Source organism: Ceratotherium simum, chromosome 6 (assembly GCF_057802395.1).
Source record: "Ceratotherium simum simum isolate JZ-2026a chromosome 6, ASM5780239v1, whole genome shotgun sequence".
Classification (NCBI taxonomy): Eukaryota; Metazoa; Chordata; class Mammalia; order Perissodactyla; family Rhinocerotidae; genus Ceratotherium; species Ceratotherium simum.
Window position 1 is genome coordinate 14,574,474 of NC_141905.1, and position 20,487 is coordinate 14,594,960.

The 20,487-nt window shown below is 38.0% G+C and overlaps 1 protein-coding gene across 3 annotated transcripts in view; it reads right to left on the reverse strand.

The window, feature by feature from the left end:
- Positions 1 to 20,487, reverse strand: part of RYR2 (ryanodine receptor 2) — a 694,605-nt gene that overhangs the window by 275,706 nt on the left and 398,412 nt on the right. For all 3 annotated transcript variants that reach the window (XM_087431907.1, XM_087431906.1, XM_087431905.1), the window contains 4 exons: positions 19,310 to 19,526; positions 17,419 to 17,523; positions 13,189 to 13,292; positions 3,632 to 3,715 (listed from right to left, as the gene is read on the reverse strand). In XM_087431907.1, coding sequence (XP_087288033.1) covers positions 3,632 to 3,715; positions 13,189 to 13,292; positions 17,419 to 17,523; positions 19,310 to 19,526 — 510 coding nt within the window. The remainder of the gene's footprint in view (positions 1 to 3,631; positions 3,716 to 13,188; positions 13,293 to 17,418; positions 17,524 to 19,309; positions 19,527 to 20,487) is intronic.

Consider the following 20,487-nt stretch of genomic DNA (forward strand, 5'->3'; position numbering starts at 1 on the left):
TTTTTTAGTTTTACTTTTTTTTTTTGTGAGGAAGATCGGCCCTGAGATAACATCTGCCAATCCTCCTCTTTTTTGCTGAGGAAGACTGGCTGTGGGCTAACATCTATGCCCATCTTCCTCCACTTTATATGGGATGCCGCCCCAGCATGGCTTGCCAAGCGGTGTGTCGGTGCGCACCCAGGATCCGAACCGGCGAACCCTGGGGCACCACAGCGGAGCACGAGCACTTAACTGCTTGCGCCACTGGGCCGGCCCCTAGTTTTACTTGTTTTTGATCCTCAAAAAATAGTGCTATACTTTACATAACCTTGTGGGATGTGTTTTTATCCATCCTTGACATTATTTTTTAGGTTCATCTATGTCATCATTTATAACTATAATTCATTCCTTTTAGTATGTGATTATATCCAACTTAATCCTTCTTCCTACTGAATAATATTCCTCCCACTCTTTCTGATCTCTCCCTTATTTTATGCTATTACAAATAATATTGCTACGAACAATAGCTTTCATGTTTCTTGGTGTGGACTTTCTCTAGGGAATATCTCTAGTGAAACTGCTGAGTAACAAGGTGTGCAAATGTTTAATTTTACACAATGATGCCAAACTACTTTAAAAATGGTTGTAAAAACACTCCAACCTTTTAAGCTTGGGATGATCTGCACCCATATCAATACTTATTATTATCAAATTCCTTAATTTTTGCCAATAGAGTAAGAATAAAATGGTATCTCATGGCAAATTTTGATATAGTATAGACTGTCAGCAGGTGTGAGTACACTTTTCATTTAATGACCTCACCTTTTCCATTTCCCCATCTATTCTCAAATAATGCATAGCTACTGAGAGCAACACAAACAAAAAGCATCAGTAAAAAGAATAATGAAGGCAGAAGACCCTAATTGCTCAATGGGACTAACTTATTACAAACCCTATGCCCTATCTATCTATCTATCTATCTATCTATCTATCTATCTATCTATCTTAGATTAAGCGATCAGAATTGAGATAGTTATCATAAGGACATATATTAACCCATTTGTTTCAACAGATATAAAAAGCCAGATTTTTTCTGACAAAACATAATTGTTTAAACCGATTTTTTTGACAAGTGAAAACTGGCTTTACAAACTAGGTTTTATAGTAGATAAATTCCATAAATTAGCTTATTTAATTATAAGCTAAATTCTGACTAAAGGTTTTTGTTTTGTTTTGTTTTTAAGATTAATTTTTTAGAGCAATTTTAGGTTCACAGCAAAAGCAAGAAGAAGGTACAGGGAAATTTCATATACCCTGTGACCTCCACCCACCCCCCACCCCACACACCCAGCCTCCCCCATTATTAACATTCCCCAGCACAGTGGTACATTTGTTACAATTGATGAACCTATATTGACATATCATTATCATCCAAAGCCCACAGTTTACATTAGGGTTCACTCTTGGTGTTGGTGTTGTACATACTATGGGTTTGGACAAATGTGTAGTGACATGTAGCCACCATTATAGTGTCACACAGAGTATTTTCACTGCTCTAAAAATCCTGTTCTCCACGCATTCATCCCTCTCTTCCCCCTAAACCCTGGCAACCAATGACATTTTTCCTGTCTCCATAGCGTTGCCTTTTCCAGAATGTCATATAGTTGGAATCATACAGTATGTAGCTTTTTCAGGCTGACTACTTTGCCCCGAGGTTTTGACGAGATACACACTCATATAGCACATGACAAAAATAATTTATTAAACATACTATGCTAGCAAAGGTAATTTGCAATTACATTTCCATCTCCTTATCCTTGTGTACATCAGGTTAAGTAAGGTATCTCTAAGTGAAAGAGTAACAGATATAACTAGTTTTGTTGGTGGTGGTGTTTTTAGTCTTAATAATGCCTTTATGATATACTTTCCAAAAAACTGAGTGACTTAAATGAGAAGATAATGAATTCTTTTGCAAGTAAGGTAGTTTCCAATTTTTTGCTTTTAAAAAACTGAACAAGGACATGATTAGTTGTCACATGATAGATCATTGAACACGTTTTTTGATGATGAACAACTATGAAGTTTTGGTTCACTGAACTGAATGGTTTTTTTAATAATAAAATGATTTATTTATGTGAACAAAATATGCAACTTACCCTGCAATTCGTCTCTTTATAGCAATAAATAATATTTATACACAGATATACAATATAATTGAAAAAATAGCTGAATCCATTTCATTATGAGCTATTTTCAGTAAAATTTTATATTTTATATTGATTTTTATCAAAAATTTGTTGTTTTGAACACTTTTATACCAAAAGTAATTATCATGATAACTCCGAAGAAAAATCTTAATACTTAGTCACTATGATTATAGAAAAAAAAAATTAAAAATTCAATTTAGCTACACATTTGTTTATAAAGAATAATAGAGTGAACAATAAAATATATTTTAAAAGGGTAATATTGTATATGTAAAATGGATTAGAAATACAATTCAAAGAGAAAAACAAAATGATATAAAATTCCCTATTATCAACAACACTTATATGTAGCTTTTAAATAGATGATTGTACACATATAATCATTGTGGATCTCCTTTTATTACACTAAAAATTGACATAAAAGTATCATTTAAAAATGTAAATATGTGAAATATGCCATAAAATAGCATCCTTTGGAACTATTTAAACTTAAAAAAAATTCAGAACCTAAAAATGTGTAGGGTGACAATACCATTTTTTATTAATTTTTTAATTTAAATTAATGGAGCACCTGAATAAAACTGTGTGTTGAACTAGAAGACTTCCTTGAATTTGCATTTTGACAGCAAGCACACGATTTCTATTTTGATTTTATGTTTATCTGGGGTAACCTGAGGCTTGGGGTGACAGATGGAGATTACAGGGTGGCTATTTTGTTCTTATCTCCATGATATTACTTAACACCTTTCCAGGCCTGCTATTTATCATGCATGGGCCTCAGAAAAGTGGCTTGAAGACTTAAATTAAAATAAATAAGAAAAAATAACAACATGAAATAGCTATCATTTCTTGAGCACTTACTCATTTAAAACCTAAAACTTCCCTATGAGGCAGAGATTATCAATGCCTGTGAAGACATGAGAAAGCGGAGGTTTCAAGTTGAACAGGATCACAGACAGAGGTGGTAGCACAGCTGGCAAGCTCACCACTATCGCATCAATTGCCTCAGGTTTCTCATTTTAAAATGGGGATAATGATACCGACTTCATAATCACTCCTAAAATATTTTCTCTTAAAAGCAAGTAAAATTATAAGTTTTTTTTGCCGGAAAGTGGGAAGCCATACGTATCAGTTAGGAATATGGGCACATGTGTGTTCACACACACACACACACACACACACACACACAGGGAAAATAACACACTTTTTATAGCATACTCCCAAAGATTTTCTGAGCTTTGTTTCCTTTCTGGACAATGTGATAGAAACTCTTGTTGCACCACAGACTTGATGTAGCCCCTCGTGTAACATAGAAAGTTTCCATTTTGAATCTGAATTTTACAGCTTAAGTGTAATAAGCAAGGCATCTAGGTCTCCATCAAGAGTTATCTGAGTGCACTAATCAATGCACAGACTACTTGATATTGCTTAGACACTCAACTTACTTCTTGGGTAGCTTCATTTTTTTCACCTTTTCTTCCGCATGTTCATCTGATATACCCACATGACATCCTAAGGCCAACAAAGTCCTGGAAAACAAAACCAGAGATCAGCTGCAACAATTCCTTCCCTATGTCCAGAAGAACCCAACATAATAGCAGTTGGGAATGAGGTATAACAGTCCACTTTGAAAGCAGAGCAGAAGCCTTTTGTTTTTAAAGGAAAAGGAAAACATTTATTTATAAATTATTTTCTTTTGAGTAATAAGACACTGAAAATTGAAATGGCACAAAAAAGGAATATATTGAAAAGGAAGTGTCCCTCTAGTCCTCTTTCTTTCCCTAAAGGCACTGATTGCTACCAATTCTTGAATGTCCTGCTAGAGTCTATGCATGTTTTAAAACAGGTGTGTGTGTGTCTGTGTATTGTTTTGTTTCTCTTTTACACAATGGGTATATACAAGAGACAGTTCTCTGCAATTTTCTATCTTGACTTTAACTTTGATATACTGTCCTTCATATAAAGCTGGTTTACTTTCAACAACTCTGAAGTGTTCCATTAGTTGGATGTCAAAATTTTACCCGATTCTCTGTTCAGTCTTTTGTTGTTAGAAACAATGGTGCAATGAATAACCTCATACATTTAATACATGTACTATATCCTTCATCTGTAGGATAAATTCCTAGACAGAATTACTGGGTCACAGGGTACACACATTTTAGAGTTTGACAAATATTGGCAAATGTCTATAGAGTTGGTATTAATTCACATTCCCACCAGCAACATATGATATTGCCTGCTTCTCATACCGTCTCCAACACAAAGTTATCTGTCTGACTTTTGTCAATTAACAGGTTAAAAGATATCTCATTATAGTTTTAATTTGCATTTTTCTTAATATAAGTGCATTTGAGCACCTTTTTCATATGCTGAAGAGATACACGTACTTTTTTCCTGTGAAAACATTCTTTGTTCACTTTTCTATTAGATTTGGGTTTTGTTGTTGCATTTTAGAAGCTCTTCAAATGTCTGAGATATGAGTTGCAAATATTTTTCTGTAGTTTGTTGTCTTTTTACTTTCTTTATGGTGTTCTTTCTATGCAGAGTTTTAAATTTGTTTTTATAATGCTGAACTTTTCCATCTTTTTTATGGCTTCTGGGTTTTATGTGGTACTTAGAGTTTCCCCGTTTGTAAAGTTATTTGAAGGAAAATGTCCATGCTTTTTAGGGGCGGGGGAGACTATATGGCTTAAAGTAGGGATTTAACTTTGTATGTCATTTCAAGGTGGATACCCAGTTCTCCACAAAATATTTACTGAATAATCTATCTTTTACCACTGATTTGATATGCCATCTTTATCATATATTAAATTTCCTATATATTTTTTTTAATCCTTTTCTGGACTTTCTAGTCTAGAAAAGTCTCATTTTCACATGACATATCAGGGTCCGAATTTGCCAGGAACTGTTTACCCATTTTTTAGACATCCTGTATTACTTCCTCCTCTGAATGACCGTTTGTTGATTTTCCCAAGAAACATCCTTACCATTCACATTTAGAACTTACCCTTTCAAGTCCTCCAGGCTTACACAGAACAACTGGCCTTTAGTACCCATGACAATGAGTGCTTTCTCCCATCTCAGTACAATAAGATCTAATAGCATATCCTTTTTGGACTACAGAATTTCTAAGGTCTGGTCAGCTCCAGTGGGGGTGTAGCAAGGATTTAAAATCCATCTGTACTTATCCTCCACAAAATTTTAAAAATGAAGATCTGGAGATATATTATATGTGTGTGTGTGTGTGTGTGTGTGTGTGTATACACACACACACACACACAAGTATGTATATACATACAAGTATGTATATATATACACACATACACACACTGCTATCAAGTTAAATTTTAGGTTACATATGGCAAAATTAAGATGACCTCATAAAATTACCCTTTCAGTGTTAAACTGCAAAACTGGATAGAGCAAGAACTGACTGAAGCTATAAAATTACCTAAATAAAGAATGTGCCAATTAAAATGAGATTGGTCAGCAATTGAAGAATAGAAAATTGACTCACAGAACAAATCTAGGTTATACTTATTCAAACACTGTCCAGGGGACAGGAAGTTTTTGCCATCATTCTCCATTCATTCATTTATCCATTCAGTAAATATCTGTTGAATGCCAATGTATGCCAGGCCCTGTGCTGAGTTCTGGGAGTAAGCCTGCAGGCTAGTGGGGACCAAAGACAATAGTTAATTATGATACAGTGTCTTGTGTGCAATGAGATATGTATAGGGCTATGCAATTATCAAGGAGGATACCAAACCCAGCTCTGAGGGAACTCGAGGGTGACAATGATATTAGGATTTATCTTAAATTCAGGCAATTAAACCTTTGAGTGCATGCCCACCAAGAAATCTTCTGATTATCATGTATAGAGAACCCTGAATAATACATTAAGTGAGGGCCTTGAATGCCATGCTGAGGGAATCACACTTATGTGGAGTCAGAAGGTTATCAGAACGGCATAATGTAAGAAGTCGTCAGCTTGGAAATGTGTTTTTTAAAGGTTTATTTATTATTATTTTAGTAAATTTATAGAGTTGCATGACCATCACTACAATCTAGTTTTAGAATATTTCCATCACCCCCGCAGGTCCCTCATGCCTATTTGCAGTCATTCCTCACTCCTACCCCCAAGCAACCGCTAATCTGCTTTCTGTCCCTATGGACTTGCTTTTTCTGGACTTTTCATATAAATAGATCATACAACATGGAGTCTTTTGTGTCAGGCTTCTTTGACTTATCATTATGTGTTTTAGGCTTGTCCATGTTGTAGTGCGTATCCATTTTATTTCCTTTTATTGCTGAATAGTATCCCGTTGTGTGGCTATATCACATTTTGTTTATCCATTCATTAGTTGATGAACATTTCCACAGTTTCCAGTTTTTGGCTATTATGTATCATGCTTCTATGAAAATGCTTCTGTGAACATTCATGTACAGGTATTTGCATGGACATATGCTTTCATTTCTCTTAGGCAGAAAGTAGGAGTAGAATTGCTAGGTTGTATGGTAAATTTATGCTTAGCCTTAAGAAACTGCCAAACTGTTTTCCAACATGGGAGGACCATTTTACGTTCCCACCACGTGTAGGTTTCAGTTTTTCTACATCTCCACCAATACTTAGTATGTCATCTTTTTGATTACAGCCATTCTACTGTGTGTAGTGGTATCTCATTTTGGTTTAATTTGCAGTTTCCTAACGAGTAATGATGTTGAGCATCTTTTAATGTGTTTATTAGCCAAAGTATATCTACTTTGGTAAAATATATGCTCAAGTGATTTGTCCATTTTTTAATTAGGCTGTATCTATTCTTACTATTGAGCTGTAAGAGTTTTTTATATATTCTGATTGACTATAAATCCTACAGATATAAACTTACATAATTCATAAATATTTTTCCCTGGTCTGTGGCTTGTCTCTTCATTTTCTTCATGGTTTCTTTTGTAGTGCAAACAGCTTTACTTTTGATGAGGTCCAATTTATTGATTTTGTTTTCTTTTATGGATAATGATTTTGGTATTATATCTAAGAACCCTGTGCCTAATCCAAGGAGGTCTTAAATGAGGGCAATAGATCATTTTAAAAATCTATTTAGTAATGCTATCAACCACACCAACCTCTTGGAATAAAAGCTCTTTGTTCTCTATATTATCTTTATTAAAATCATTTTATTTGATTTAACACTGTTGAACGCACTCGTTTAAAATTTTAAAAAGGCTGCGGAAAGGTGGGGAACGAGGAACACACTACAAAATATGAACTGAGACTCCTGTGCAGAGGCTAGATGTTCTGAGCCATGGAAGAGAAGAACAGAATAGGGAAGTATAAGAGGATTAGCTGAGGGTGGGCTCTCGGTCTTATTCTTGTCTCTTCCACAGTCACTTGCACATGCGTTCGGTAAACAGTGACTCCTAGATTAAGCAGCAGGAATTGGTTAAGGTGGCATTTTAGTACTTAAAGTATGTGGCCATAGAAAAGAAGAGTCAACAGTCTGGGACAAAGCCCCAGAGACAACATGAGGCACCCAACAGACGACAGACAAGCACTGGTGTACAAATGCCTGGTTAGAGACCGAGCTTTATCATTTATTCACTCCTTCATTCATTCCACACATGTTTACTGAGCTCAAGGTAAAGTTTGAAAGATGGTGAATAAAATTAAGTGAGATGCCTGCCCTCAAGAAACTTAGGGTCTGGTGGAGTAGAGAGGACATCAAGTGATTACACATACCTGGAAGTTTCTACGCTGAGAGATAGAGAAGGGATGAGTGCCTACAGAAGGAGGCCCTATTGAGTCAAGGAGCTTAGAAAATGTTTCCCTAAGAAGAAGTGACCTGAGACGTAAAGGATGAGAACAGGGCATGGAGGGCAGCATTCCAGGAAGAGGACATATAGAAGGCCCTGTGGTAGAAAGGAATATGCAAACAGGAGGGCAAAACAAAGGCTAGAGTGACAGCAAGCAAGAAAAAAAGAGCAGCCTCCCACATGACAACGCTGATCAGAGTGGAAGCTTGATCTTGTAGGACCTTTAGGCAAATTAAGACACTATCTTGATCTTAAGAGCACTGGAAAGCCATTAAAAGAATTTAAGGGCCGGCCCCGTGGCCTAGCGGTTAAATGCATGCGCTCCGCTGCTGGCGGCCTGGGTTCGGATCCCGGGCCCGCACCGATGCACCGCTTGTGAGTCCATGCTATGGCAGCGTCCCATATAAAGTGGAGGAAGATGGGCACGGATGTTAGCCCAGGGCCAGTCTTCCTCAGCAAAAAGAGGAGGATTGGCATGGATGTTAGCTCAGGGCTGATCTTCCTCACAAAAAAAAATAATAAAGAATTTAAGTAGGGAGAATGACATGGTCACCTAAATATTCGAAAAAGATCAGCTGGCTACCAAGTGCGGAATGGATTAAGGGAGGAGCTAGAGTGTATTTCAATCGGATCTGTTGGGAGGTATTATAGCTTCAGGTAGGAATAATGGTAGTTTAGCTAGGGTGGTACAGGGCGCTGGAGTGTTGGAGGTGATGGTATGGTAATAACATCATTGTGATAGAAGAAAGGAAAGGAGTAGATGGGTTAAAAGATGATTAGAAAGGCCTGGGTGAGGGAAAGAGAAGCGTCAAGGATGACTCTGAGCTATCTGGTTTGTGTTATAGGGGGCACTTGACACTATAAGAGAAAGAACACTGAAAAAAGCCTGAGATTGGAGGGGATAAAAAAGTCACAAAGTATGAGGCACATTTGCAACATCCAAGCAAGTTGGAATCAGAGTAAATACTATGTGCTGGATACTGTGCTAGAACTAGGTATATGATGGTGAATTAGAAAAAAAAAATCATGGTGTCTGCCTTCATGGAGCTTACTGTGCAATAAGAAAGGCAAATATTACATGACCTCAGAAAGTAATATTAAAAATTGTAGTGAGAGCTATAAAAATGTTATAAGATGTTATGAGAGAGAGGGAGAAAGTGATGGGGACGGTCTCTTTGAGGAAGTGACATTTAAGTGGAAACCTGAGGGATGAATAGTGGGGAGCCCATCTAAGAGTAAGGCAAAGAACTTTCCAGGCAAGGGAACAGCATATGTGAGGCAGTAAATAGTTTAACCCACTGAAGGGAAGAGACCATGGGGGCTGGAAGATAGTGAACAAGGGCAGCAGTAGTGCAAGACATGCTGAGAAATGGGAGGTGTCAGATCATCCTGGACTTCCACAGACTCTTGAGAATATTAGATTCTATTTAAGTGCAATGGGAAGCCACGGAACAGTTTTAAGCAACATGTGTATGAATGTGTATGTGTGGGTGCATAAACTCTGGCTGCTGTGTACAGAATGAATTGGAAGAAGGCTAGTGGGGGGACCAGTTACAAGATTACTAAGTAGTCAAGGTGACAGATGGTGGTGGCTTGGACCAGGATGACTACTGTGGAAATGGGGGAAGGGGACAGATTGGAGATATACTTGGGAGGATTTGGTGATGGGCTGGATATAGGGATAACACAAAAGGAAGAGTCAAGGATGATTCCCAGATTTCTGGCCTGAGCAGCAGGATGAATGAGGGTATCATTCAGAGGGGACGTAAGGCGGTAGGTCAAGGTGCCTCAGATGCATCCAGGGAAAATGTCAGCTGAGGAATGGGATACACATGTCCGTTTCTCAGAGCAGATGTCTAGGGGAGAGATGATGTACGTTTGCGGAGTTGTAAGCACCTGTGTGGTATTTAAGTTACGAGTGTGATGAGAATACCTCCCAAGAGTTCGCACAGTGAGAAGAAAGGGCCCAAGATTGAACATAAGGAATCATAACATTTAGAGATTGGGAAAATTGTTGCCAGCAAGAGACCGAAAAAAAGAAGGTACAGAGACAGGAGAAAAACCTGCACTTTCAGACAAAAATCGTGCCTCTCCCCTGAACAGTCATTTTTCTCCCTTCCGTATTGCTCTCTTCACTGTCCCGTGTCCCTATCCCTCCCCACCCCTCCCCCACATATGTATATAAACACATCACATTTCCTAAAAATAATTTTAAGGAAAAAACTACTTGACCAGAAGAAAAATATTGTTGTTGTCTCACTATATTTTTGTTAACTTCCAAAGAGAGATTCTACGAAAGTACATTATGTGTTGATTAAAAATGATTTTAACATTCATTTCCTAAACACAAGTCATTTATTCAAAAATTAAGATCTGGAATTGGGAAAATATTGTATGGACTGAAAACTAACTCAAAAACTAAAACTTTAGTAACACCGATTAAATTGGGAGGACAGCTGACAGGCATGCTGTCACAAGCTGTGCTGTTATGACAGATGGTGTCAGAATTTTGAGTCTGTACAATATACAGATGACCATTCAAATTCAAAGTAAGTTGTCTTTGTGAACAATCTGCATGACAAAAAAAATCACAGAAAGAGTATCAAAAATTCACACTCACATTACATCACCCCTTTACCCAAAATAAGGGATATTCTGAAACAATCTTTTGCTTATTTGTTATTTGACACTCCTCAGGACTTAACTGACTAAAGTTGTTCATCTCTTACATGATATATATATATATATATTTTTTTAAACTTAACTTTTATAGAGTGCTTCGGCTCTCAGACATGTAGTGCTAAAGGCTTTCTCAATATTATATCATTTAGTTTCCACAACAATTCCATGAAGTAGAGGCACCATGATCCCCATTTTACTGATGGAAGAAAATCTAAGTTTCAAAAAATCTAAGATTCCTTTTGGAGGAGGAAGCAAGTCCTTGAATCCAGACCATCCATCTCCAGAGCCTGTGTGCTCACCTGCTCTGCCCTGGAGTCTGCCAACTAGACAAGTGAATAAAGGAAATACAGAAAGAAAGGGCTGTGCCTTCTCTAAACGACTGGAATTGGGCATAGTGCGACTTTTGGAGAAGTAGGGGCTCTTTTTGCCCTAATTTAAATTTTAAAGAAATAGGTGCAATCAGTTCATCATAAAACCATAAAATATTAAGAATTAGCACATGGAAAGGGTTGTTATCATTCACCATAGGCAACAGCACCATGGGACAGGCGTCTGATGATCAATCAAACCAGCCGCCAGCCGCTGTTAGGAGTGAGACGTTGGGAATGAGAGGAGATTACACGCAGCAGTCAAAGGCTCAACATACTGAAAGCAAATACGGAGATTTCTACACTTCAGCGCTTGCCAGGATTTGCTCTTTGCAATAGCTGGCTTAGCTGTCAGTCTCTAAAATTATGGGGAATGTACTGCAAATTTAACTAAATTATCTTAGACCATGACCCTTCAATAAAATATTTTGTTGTAAAAGATGGGCAAATGATGAGCTGCTGTGAATTGCTAAGCTAAACTCTTAGCAATGTGTAAGCCTCACATCAGGACCACAAAGGAAGACAGGAGAAGCTGGATCCGAGGTACACAGCTCATGGTGACGCAGTGTGCGTTCCTTATTCCAGGCAAGCTTTATCATTTTTTACCTTTAGGAGAGTCTCAATTTACTTGATTTGTATATACTCTTTTTCCTTTTAAGTTACTAGTAGAACCTAAACTCATTCCATGCCCAACTTATTTATTTCTATAATGATAATTACTATCATATCTTTGACGAAATATACCTGAACCCAAATCCTAGAATTTGAAACAGTGTTTAAGTTTATATTCTGGGTCCTGGGTAAAAGAGCTTCAATGGAAATAACTCGTTACTCTTAACAAAACAGAAACAAAAAGGGCAAAATTATTGTTTCATACTTAATATATGTATTAGGATGAGTGACCTATTTGAACAAATCCAGTTCTATAGGCCATCAAGGATGGAAAAAGAACAAAAGAAAAGTTACAGTCTTTTCAAAAATATTTTCTGAACTTTTTTTTTTTATGAGGAAGATCAGCCCTGAGCTAACATCCAGGCCAATCCTCCTCTTTTTCCTGAGGAAGACTGGCCCTGAGCTAACATCTGTGCTGATCTTCCTCCACTTTGTGTGGGACGCTGCCATAGCATGGCCTGACAAGCGGTGCATTGGTGCGCGCCCGGGATCTGAACCCGGGTCGCCAGCAGTGGAGCGCGCGCACCCAACTGCTACACAACAGGGCTGGCCCCATGAACTTTTCTATATTAAAATTTGAAATTATTTCCCTTACTTTACTTTATACCACCTCATTCTTTCACCTGCAATGGTAAGTGGCAAATTTCATGAGAATAGTTGGCACAGCCACTGAAGAGCAAATCTGCCTTTACAAGATGACGTACAAATACTGTACAGTGGCTTTTCTCAAAGTGTGTTCCTCAGACAAACGGTCCCGAGATACTCTCTGAAACAAAGGATCCTATGGTTAAATAAGTTTGGGAACTATCATAAATGGATTCCATCCCATTTTAGAGATTCACAGTACTGAAAAGTTCATCAACAAAAACAAAAACTTATTTGATTACTGTAACTCGGCATCTCTTAAATATATTAGATCAGTGCTTCTCAAAATCTCTGTGGTGAAGGACCAGTTTTCTTTTAATTTCTAGTCCATCGTGTTTTGATTCTCTGATAAAATACAATAAAAATTGTTAGAGGAAATTAAATTTTCAAAATGACATATAAAATACAAGCCTACATTTTATAAATTTAGATTCAATAGACATAACGTTGTTCTCTTAAATTGGTATAAAAGTTTCTAAGCACTTGTTCTTAATATCTTATCTTGTCACAAATTAGTAGCAATTTGTGACTGACCTGGTCCATGGCCCACAGCCCGCAGTGAGTAGCACTGTATTGGATCACAGAACCCGCGTATTCTATAATACCCATGAACATCTGTAGAAGACTCCTTGGGAAACACTTATATAAAGATAGAAAATAACACGGTCAAAGTCTAATTCCCAACAAATATTAATTCAATCTTCCTGTGCATTATGAAAAGTTCTAACTGGAATTAAAATCACAGCTGAATCGGAGTATATCAGTACTTTGCTTCTTTCAGGAAAGGCAGATGGGAAAACAGGAAAAGTTAAGAAACTCACTTCAGGGTCTCAAGCGACATCTGTAAGTTGTAATTCCGTTCCTGCTCAGGCAGCTTGGAGAACTCCACCAGACACGGGTGTTGTCTCTTATTGTCATCTCTAACCTGAAACAGGACAGGAAATCAGCATATAACAGTCTCCAGTGTCAGACACCAGCAATGGTAATCCAGTTGTGCCGTGGAAAGTGAAGGGGAAAAGCAAGAAGGAAAACCCCCATCATCACCCCAGCAAAGCTGCCTGTGTAATCTCCCAGGCATGGTTAAGGTTTGAGGTCAGTAGGAAAAGTTGGCATTATCGGAGACTCTGTTCTCATCTGTTTGGCACAGTTCCTGACCCTGGCTTCCATGCCTGCTCTACCCTAAACTCACATGCTCGCTCCCTCTGCAACTTCCAGCATTTGCTTAAATCTTACTTTCTCAATAAGGTTTATCCTGCCTACGTTCCCAGCACAGCAATCTCCCCACCCAGACTATTCTTTTCTTTTTTTTTTTTTCTGTAACAGTCTAGCTAACAGACTAGAGCCTCATTTTGTTATTGTCTGTCTCACTGCACTCGAATGTAAGACCAAAGGAACAGACTTGGTCTCTTTTGTTCTTTGATGTCTTCCCAGCACCTAGAATATGCCTGGCCTGTGCTAGGAACTCAACACAGGTTTTGTAAAGTGAAATGAATTCTATGTAAGAATGGCGTAGCAACGACTTAGTTTCAATGTGTGGTAATTTTTATGTGTTTAGAGCCAAATGGATTAGAGACATCGATTAACTTGACTGCCTGACGTAAACTCTTTGAGGTGGTTCCAGCCATTCATGTCACCCACTGTAAGTTACTTCCTGCTCTCACAAATCACTCTTCTACCTTAACAAAATGGGTTCACATAATATAGGCGTTTTTCATATTAATCCTTGAAAGTGTGTATTAGCAATCAGACTAAACTAAATTCAAGATTTTAGGAATGAATTAACAAGAAAGGTGTTCTATATCCTTGCATTAGTAATTAGGTTTTTTATCTTCTTAGAGACGTAAATTACATAGGCATTACTGCCATGGTGGCACCTAGATGACAGCCATATGCTGTCAGGGGACAAATTACTCCATGGGAATAATTACCAGGTTTTTATAAATGCCACATAAAAAGTATGCAAACACAGGCAAAAAAATTTTTTTTAAGTCTTCAGGAGTCACCAAGTTAAAAGTAAGATATTTATTCTTTTCTTTCTGACGATCATTACAAATGAACAGGACTTATACTAAAGCATATATTTAAATATACTTATCTAAATGTACAACCCTGTAAATGAAATCTAGAGTTACAAAATTTAACTCTGACTTCTAAACATAAAAGTAAAAATGAACGTGTCCAAGTCCTAAAGAAATCTACTCTCCATTTATGTAATTTCCGCTTCCCCTCTATTCTCTACGCCAGAGAATAACTGACTCCTCCATCTCCTTGGGGGTCAGAGCTAAAACCAGAAATCTTCCCTGATTTCCTTCCCTCTCTTACCCACAGCCCGTACTTTAATTCCAAAACATCTCCAGCATTCACGTCTCTCCATCCTACTGCCAGGCCCACAGTTGTGAAACTCACCACCTCTCACCTGGGTCACCTGCGTCTTCTCCCTGACCTTCTTCCTGCCTCCAGGCTCACTGCTCATCCACACTAAGAGTAGAGCTCCGTTCCAATGCACAGACTGAAGCATGCCCCCTCCCTCCTAAGCATTCTTCAATGCCCTTTACCCCTGTACAGAATAAAATCATATTCTGCCAAAAGCCCTTTGTGACATGCTTCCTGTTCACCTGGCCAGACTTCCCACCTCTACTCGTCTGCACCACTAGCACCTTGTTCTTTAAACTGTGACAATGCTGAGCTACTGAAAGATCATTGCAAACGCCCTGCTCCTTCCACCTCCATGCATTTACACATGCCAGGTCCCCTGCCTAGAATACTCTCCTGCTCCCTGATTGCTAGTCAACTTGTAACTTGCCCTTCAGGCCTCAGATCGAATATTTACCTTCTCCTGGAAGCTTTCCCTGACTTCCCAAGAGAGACCTAATTATGCCTCCTTCACTCTGCTGGCACCTCTGTCATAGTACTTAGCTTGTAATTGTTTGCATGTCTATCAATCAGCTAAACTGGAAGCTCCTAAAAGGCAAACTGACTAAAAGTCAAGGTCTTTTCAAGGTCTTTTTGGGACCCCAGTACCAAGTACAAGGCCAGGCAAATACTAAATGTTAAAGGACAGGTGAATGCCTGAATGGATCTGCCTGATGTTATTCCATAAAATAGAGCTCTTGCATGATGCTCCTGTGAAATATATCCAAAAGACGTTCAAAGAAACTATAAGTTCTTTGCAAAAAACAAAAATAAACAAAAAACTCAACTTATTCAACATACTGGGCAGTTTACTCCAAAGTCGAATATATTTGAATACTTCATTTAAAATGTTAAAGAATCTATGGACTTCACCTGATAACAGAGACAGACAAGTCTAGAACGAGAGAGCGTAAGTCAGGTATCATCACTACTTATCTGAAAGTGTTGTAGATAGGGAGTAAGTCAGACATGAGCAGGGGAAGGGATAAAAGCTGACAATTCAAATAAAAGAAGTCTCCTCGGAGGGTCACCTAACACCTAACACCCACAACGTCTTATTTTGTTGCCAGACTGGTAGCTAGTTATGAGCCAGAGAAACCTACAAATCCTGACACCTATCCTAGCCGTGAAAAACTAAAAATCTCTGGTGGCAGAACATGTGCACAAAGAGCCCCCAAATGCCCTGCCCTGACCTTACCCTCCGTGTACTAAAATTATAATAAATTTACATTGCAGTTTTGACTCCCCTTGTGGGGGATGGATACCATGACAGTTCCGATAGGGACCAACCAAGGAAATAAACTCCCCCGCCCGATGTGAGGAAGGAGGCAACAAGCCAATTGGACAGACCCCCTTCAATCCCCTCCTATACCCCTGCACCACCAATATGCCCTGAAATTTACTCAGACCTCAGGGCGGTCGCTCACCTTGAGCCTGCCCACTCCCTCTCTCGGAGTATACTTTTGCTTTGCTAATCAACTCCTGCTAAAAAACTTTCTTGCTTGTGTTCACTCACAAATTCCTTTGCGATGCTGAACAAGAACCTGGAAAATCCAGCCAGCCCTCCAGGTAACAAAAGGAGTTTTAGGGAAGCCCTTGTAAAAGAAGTGGGACACAAGGTCAATTATCAGATGAACGAGCGATGTGAAATCTCTTCACGGGTCCATTTGAGACTCTCCCCAGTTGCTGGCCTTCTGATATGATACCTGGAGCTCTGCTAGCCCAGAACGGGTCCTGAGAACACAACTGTTTCATTCCATCAGCAGATATTTGAGTACATTCCCTGAACCAGGAAAGGTGCCAGATGCTAGCACTATAGCAACAGACCACGTGCTTAATCTCTACCCTGGAGACACACAGAGCTCAATGGTATCACCGCTGACACTAATAATAAATGTTCTTTATTCCAAGCTCAGTGCAAGAGACTATGACCGGGGTGAATACACTCATTTCTATAGTCAGTCAAATATAAGAAAGTATTACAATCTTTGGGATATCAACTAATAATATTATGAAAGTGAAAGTATTGCCACAGTCCTGCTAAAAACAGGTATACTATACACTGGGATTACATAGGGAGTTGTTTCGGGTTTTTTTAATCTAAATTTTATTGACAAACTATAAAGTAACATCTTTAAAAAATAATTCTTCGGAAACATATTCAATTATTATTTCTCAGGCTGTCTTCTACTTGTGAGACCAACTGTGAACCTTTGCTCACAAGACTTGTACTGCTACGTACAATTGGGACTAAGAGAAGTGAAGCACTGGCGGTGGCGGAAGTAAATTCACCTCTTTCTTTCCATTTTCAGTTTTCACTTTCAATTTCAATGAGATTTTTTTCTAGGTGGCTTAGAAATCAATGCCTATTGTCTGTATATGTTAATATTGATTTAAAAATATAACTTTCAGCCTAAATATTGATAACTTTTCCACTGTCCAGGCATCTAAGCTATCCTTCAATGAACCTGCCAATACTGTCATTCCCTCTGGCAAAGAACTGCACAAAAACTAATGTGTAGGGGAAAAAAATCAATGTAATCGATTCATGTCACCACATAGCAGGATGAGTGAGAAAAAGTTATGTTTTCAGAAACATGTATTGACAGAATCTGAAAATAAATTTCAAAGTTATGTACCGGACCATACTGCCAGCCAAGTTCAATTTTATTCATAACCCAGAGTTCATGGATATTCTCTGCCAGTTTTTCTCTTATCCTCTCCAGGTGAGGAGGCAACACGATCTAAAATTTAAAAAAGGAAAAAACACACATTAGAAACAAATGCAATAAAACTCTGTGCTAATTGTCCTCACTGTGAATTGAACTAAATAAAATTATCTCATGAACCATTAAAATGCAATAACATAACTAGGTTCTAAACCCTCTAGTACGACCTACTTATAAAAATATGACTAGGTATCTAAACATTCTTTACGTAAGTTTGGGGGCCTTTTTTTTTGGATAGCTTATGTTTCCAAGTGAATTTATGAATAAAAGTTATGAAGAAAGAAAATAGAGTGTTGAGGGGAACAACAACTATTAAGAAAGATGTCTTGATGTAGGATAACCACCAGAGCAGGCATTACTTAAAAAGAGAAATCACCCCAAAGTTGTTAAACCACGCTGACCAACATCCACAGGTGAGAATGAAGGCAATCAGTGCCCAAAGGATGGTCCATCGGCTCTTTGAGCCTATCAATAGCTGATGGCAGCGACTTATGTTTTCCCTCAACTCTGCCCTATTACTTCTAGTAGTGTCCAAATATAAGCCTCAAGGGAAAAGATCTTTACATGTTCCCACTAAAAAGGGGAAGTTTAGTGACCTTTTCATAAAGAGCACAGAATGTTTTTCAAGGTGAGGGGTTGGTTGTTTATGCCTGGTGATGCACTTATGTCTCACCCCACCTCTAGTCCCTCAACATATAGAGCAGGCAACCACCCATGACCTCCACTGATGAGGCAGAGCTTTCACAGGGAGCAGGCTATCACCGCCTCCTCCTCCAAAACAGCAGAGGTTATCTAGGTCTCCAGAAACCCTAAACATGTTACCATTGCATAATTGCATTCTCCATTTCAGTCCACTTCAATCCTCCCAATCCTGTTTACTATTAACTTGGGTAGCAATATATATATATCCTGCCACATTCCAGCAACAGGCAATATAAAACTGAATTTTGGCCATGAGAAAAGCTTGTTTGTTTATTTTACTACATAATATCAAAAGCCAGCAAGGAAAGACAAGAAAATGATTCAAAGAGCTAAACAAGTGGTTGCTAAACAACTGAAGCTTCTGAGGCCTGGTATTAACGCTACCTCAGAATTTAGAAGCAATGCCTTTGATCTTCAAAACTAATAAACAAACTTTGAATATCTGACCAACCTTACTGAAGTTACTTCACCACCAAATAAAGCAATATTTAATTAATTGTCAATGCTAGGACACTTTCACATCTATAAACAGAAAAGCAAGAATAATGGCTCCCACTTCTTGGGTGTCTATTTGCAAAGTATTGTGCTAACGCGTTATATATTAACTACGCCAAACAGACTCTTAGCATCCCAATCAACAAGATGAGTAACTTCCTCAAGGTCCCAGAGTAGGCATCTGATACCAGGCATTTTGACTCTAGAGCCCACAATCTCAATTTCTACCCAAGATAAAGGCCAGTTAAATCACTTCAAAATAATAAGTGTATCTAGATAGGAGAAGAAATTAAAAACTCCACTTCTATCTTACGTAAAAAGTACCCTCTAAAATTAGTATGCATTACCTCAGGTTGTGACCTATTAGTGCATTATAAAATCAATTTAGTGGCTTGGGACCACCCTTAAAAAAAAAAATAGAATAGAATAGAAAATAGGTGAGTGGCATGGTAAAGGTGAGCATTATTTTATAAAACTTGTCTCAATTATATACATATACATTGTAAAATGCATTCCTGTGAGCTGCAGACAAACGAGTTTGAAAGCCCCTGCACATCAGCACGACTCCAATACCAACGGCTGCCATTAGAGCTAGTCTGGGTACCTGGCTGGTGTCCACAGGGATCGGTGTGAAGGCGGCTTGTGTCAGGGAAACTGTGGGGCCCAGGAGGTCCCGTGTGTACGTTCTTTCTTGCTTGTACTCTCGGCTGTGTTCCACTTTCAACTTTTCTTTTGGCAGAACAGCTTCATAACAAGGAGCATACCCAGGTGGAGGAAGAAATTTAAATTCTCCATGTCTCCCCCCAAGCAGAAAGCGTACCCTGAAAAGGATGCATGTCAGGGTCAGTAATATCTCTGACGTACCTAAGTTTCCTAATCAACAAATGAATGAATTACTAGTACAAAATTAACTTTATCAGAAGCTATATTTTTTTCCTTAAGTTGGCGCCTTAGAGTCAAAGAGCCTCTAATCATAAGAGATAAAACCCGATTAAATTATATTAATGGATCAGCAAAAACTTACCACTCACTAGAGAAATAACAAAAGCACATGCATCATATTCCTATGTGAGGGAAATATCTGTCCGTAGTAATTGGTCATTTAATATCTCAAGGTGCCCAAGTAATGAACAGAGAAAGAGCAGACATGATCTAAATATCTATATACTTAAAATTACAGGGCCGGACAAGGTATGATTAAAAAACAGTCACTTTCCAGTGTCCAATTTCCCAGTGAAATTCCTTAAAGGGGAGTCAAATGATCCATCCATTTGCTGAAGAAAAAAAGTAACTTTATTTCTTATTCAACAACAACGAAAAAACCTTACTGAAATCTTTTATACATCATACTCAATTAAAAAATAATTTAATCTGAGTTCCATTGAACAACCTTTTTGAAATATAGCTAAATGATACTGATTTCTTGGGGCTCTCAGCTCACAAAAATAAATTCAGATTTTCATTTTCCTCGTAATTCTTTTTCCAATTTGTGTTTCCATTCCAGGCCAAAAAATATAAATAAAATAAAAAGCAAAGAACAAAAAGTGAGGAAAAAGAAAAACTTTGACATATTCTAGAAGTTTATAGAAAGAAATATAATTTGTATAAATACAGCATAAAAGGTCCTTGAGGCTAATATTTCATGATTACACTGTCCCTTCTTCAATATGGTACTTTTGTAACTATGAATTATTCGTGTGAATAGAATTATAATGAAAAGAATAACCAGAATAAATGGAAGGTCAGTGGTTACAAGGGAGCCACTCTCGTTAAGTAGGTACA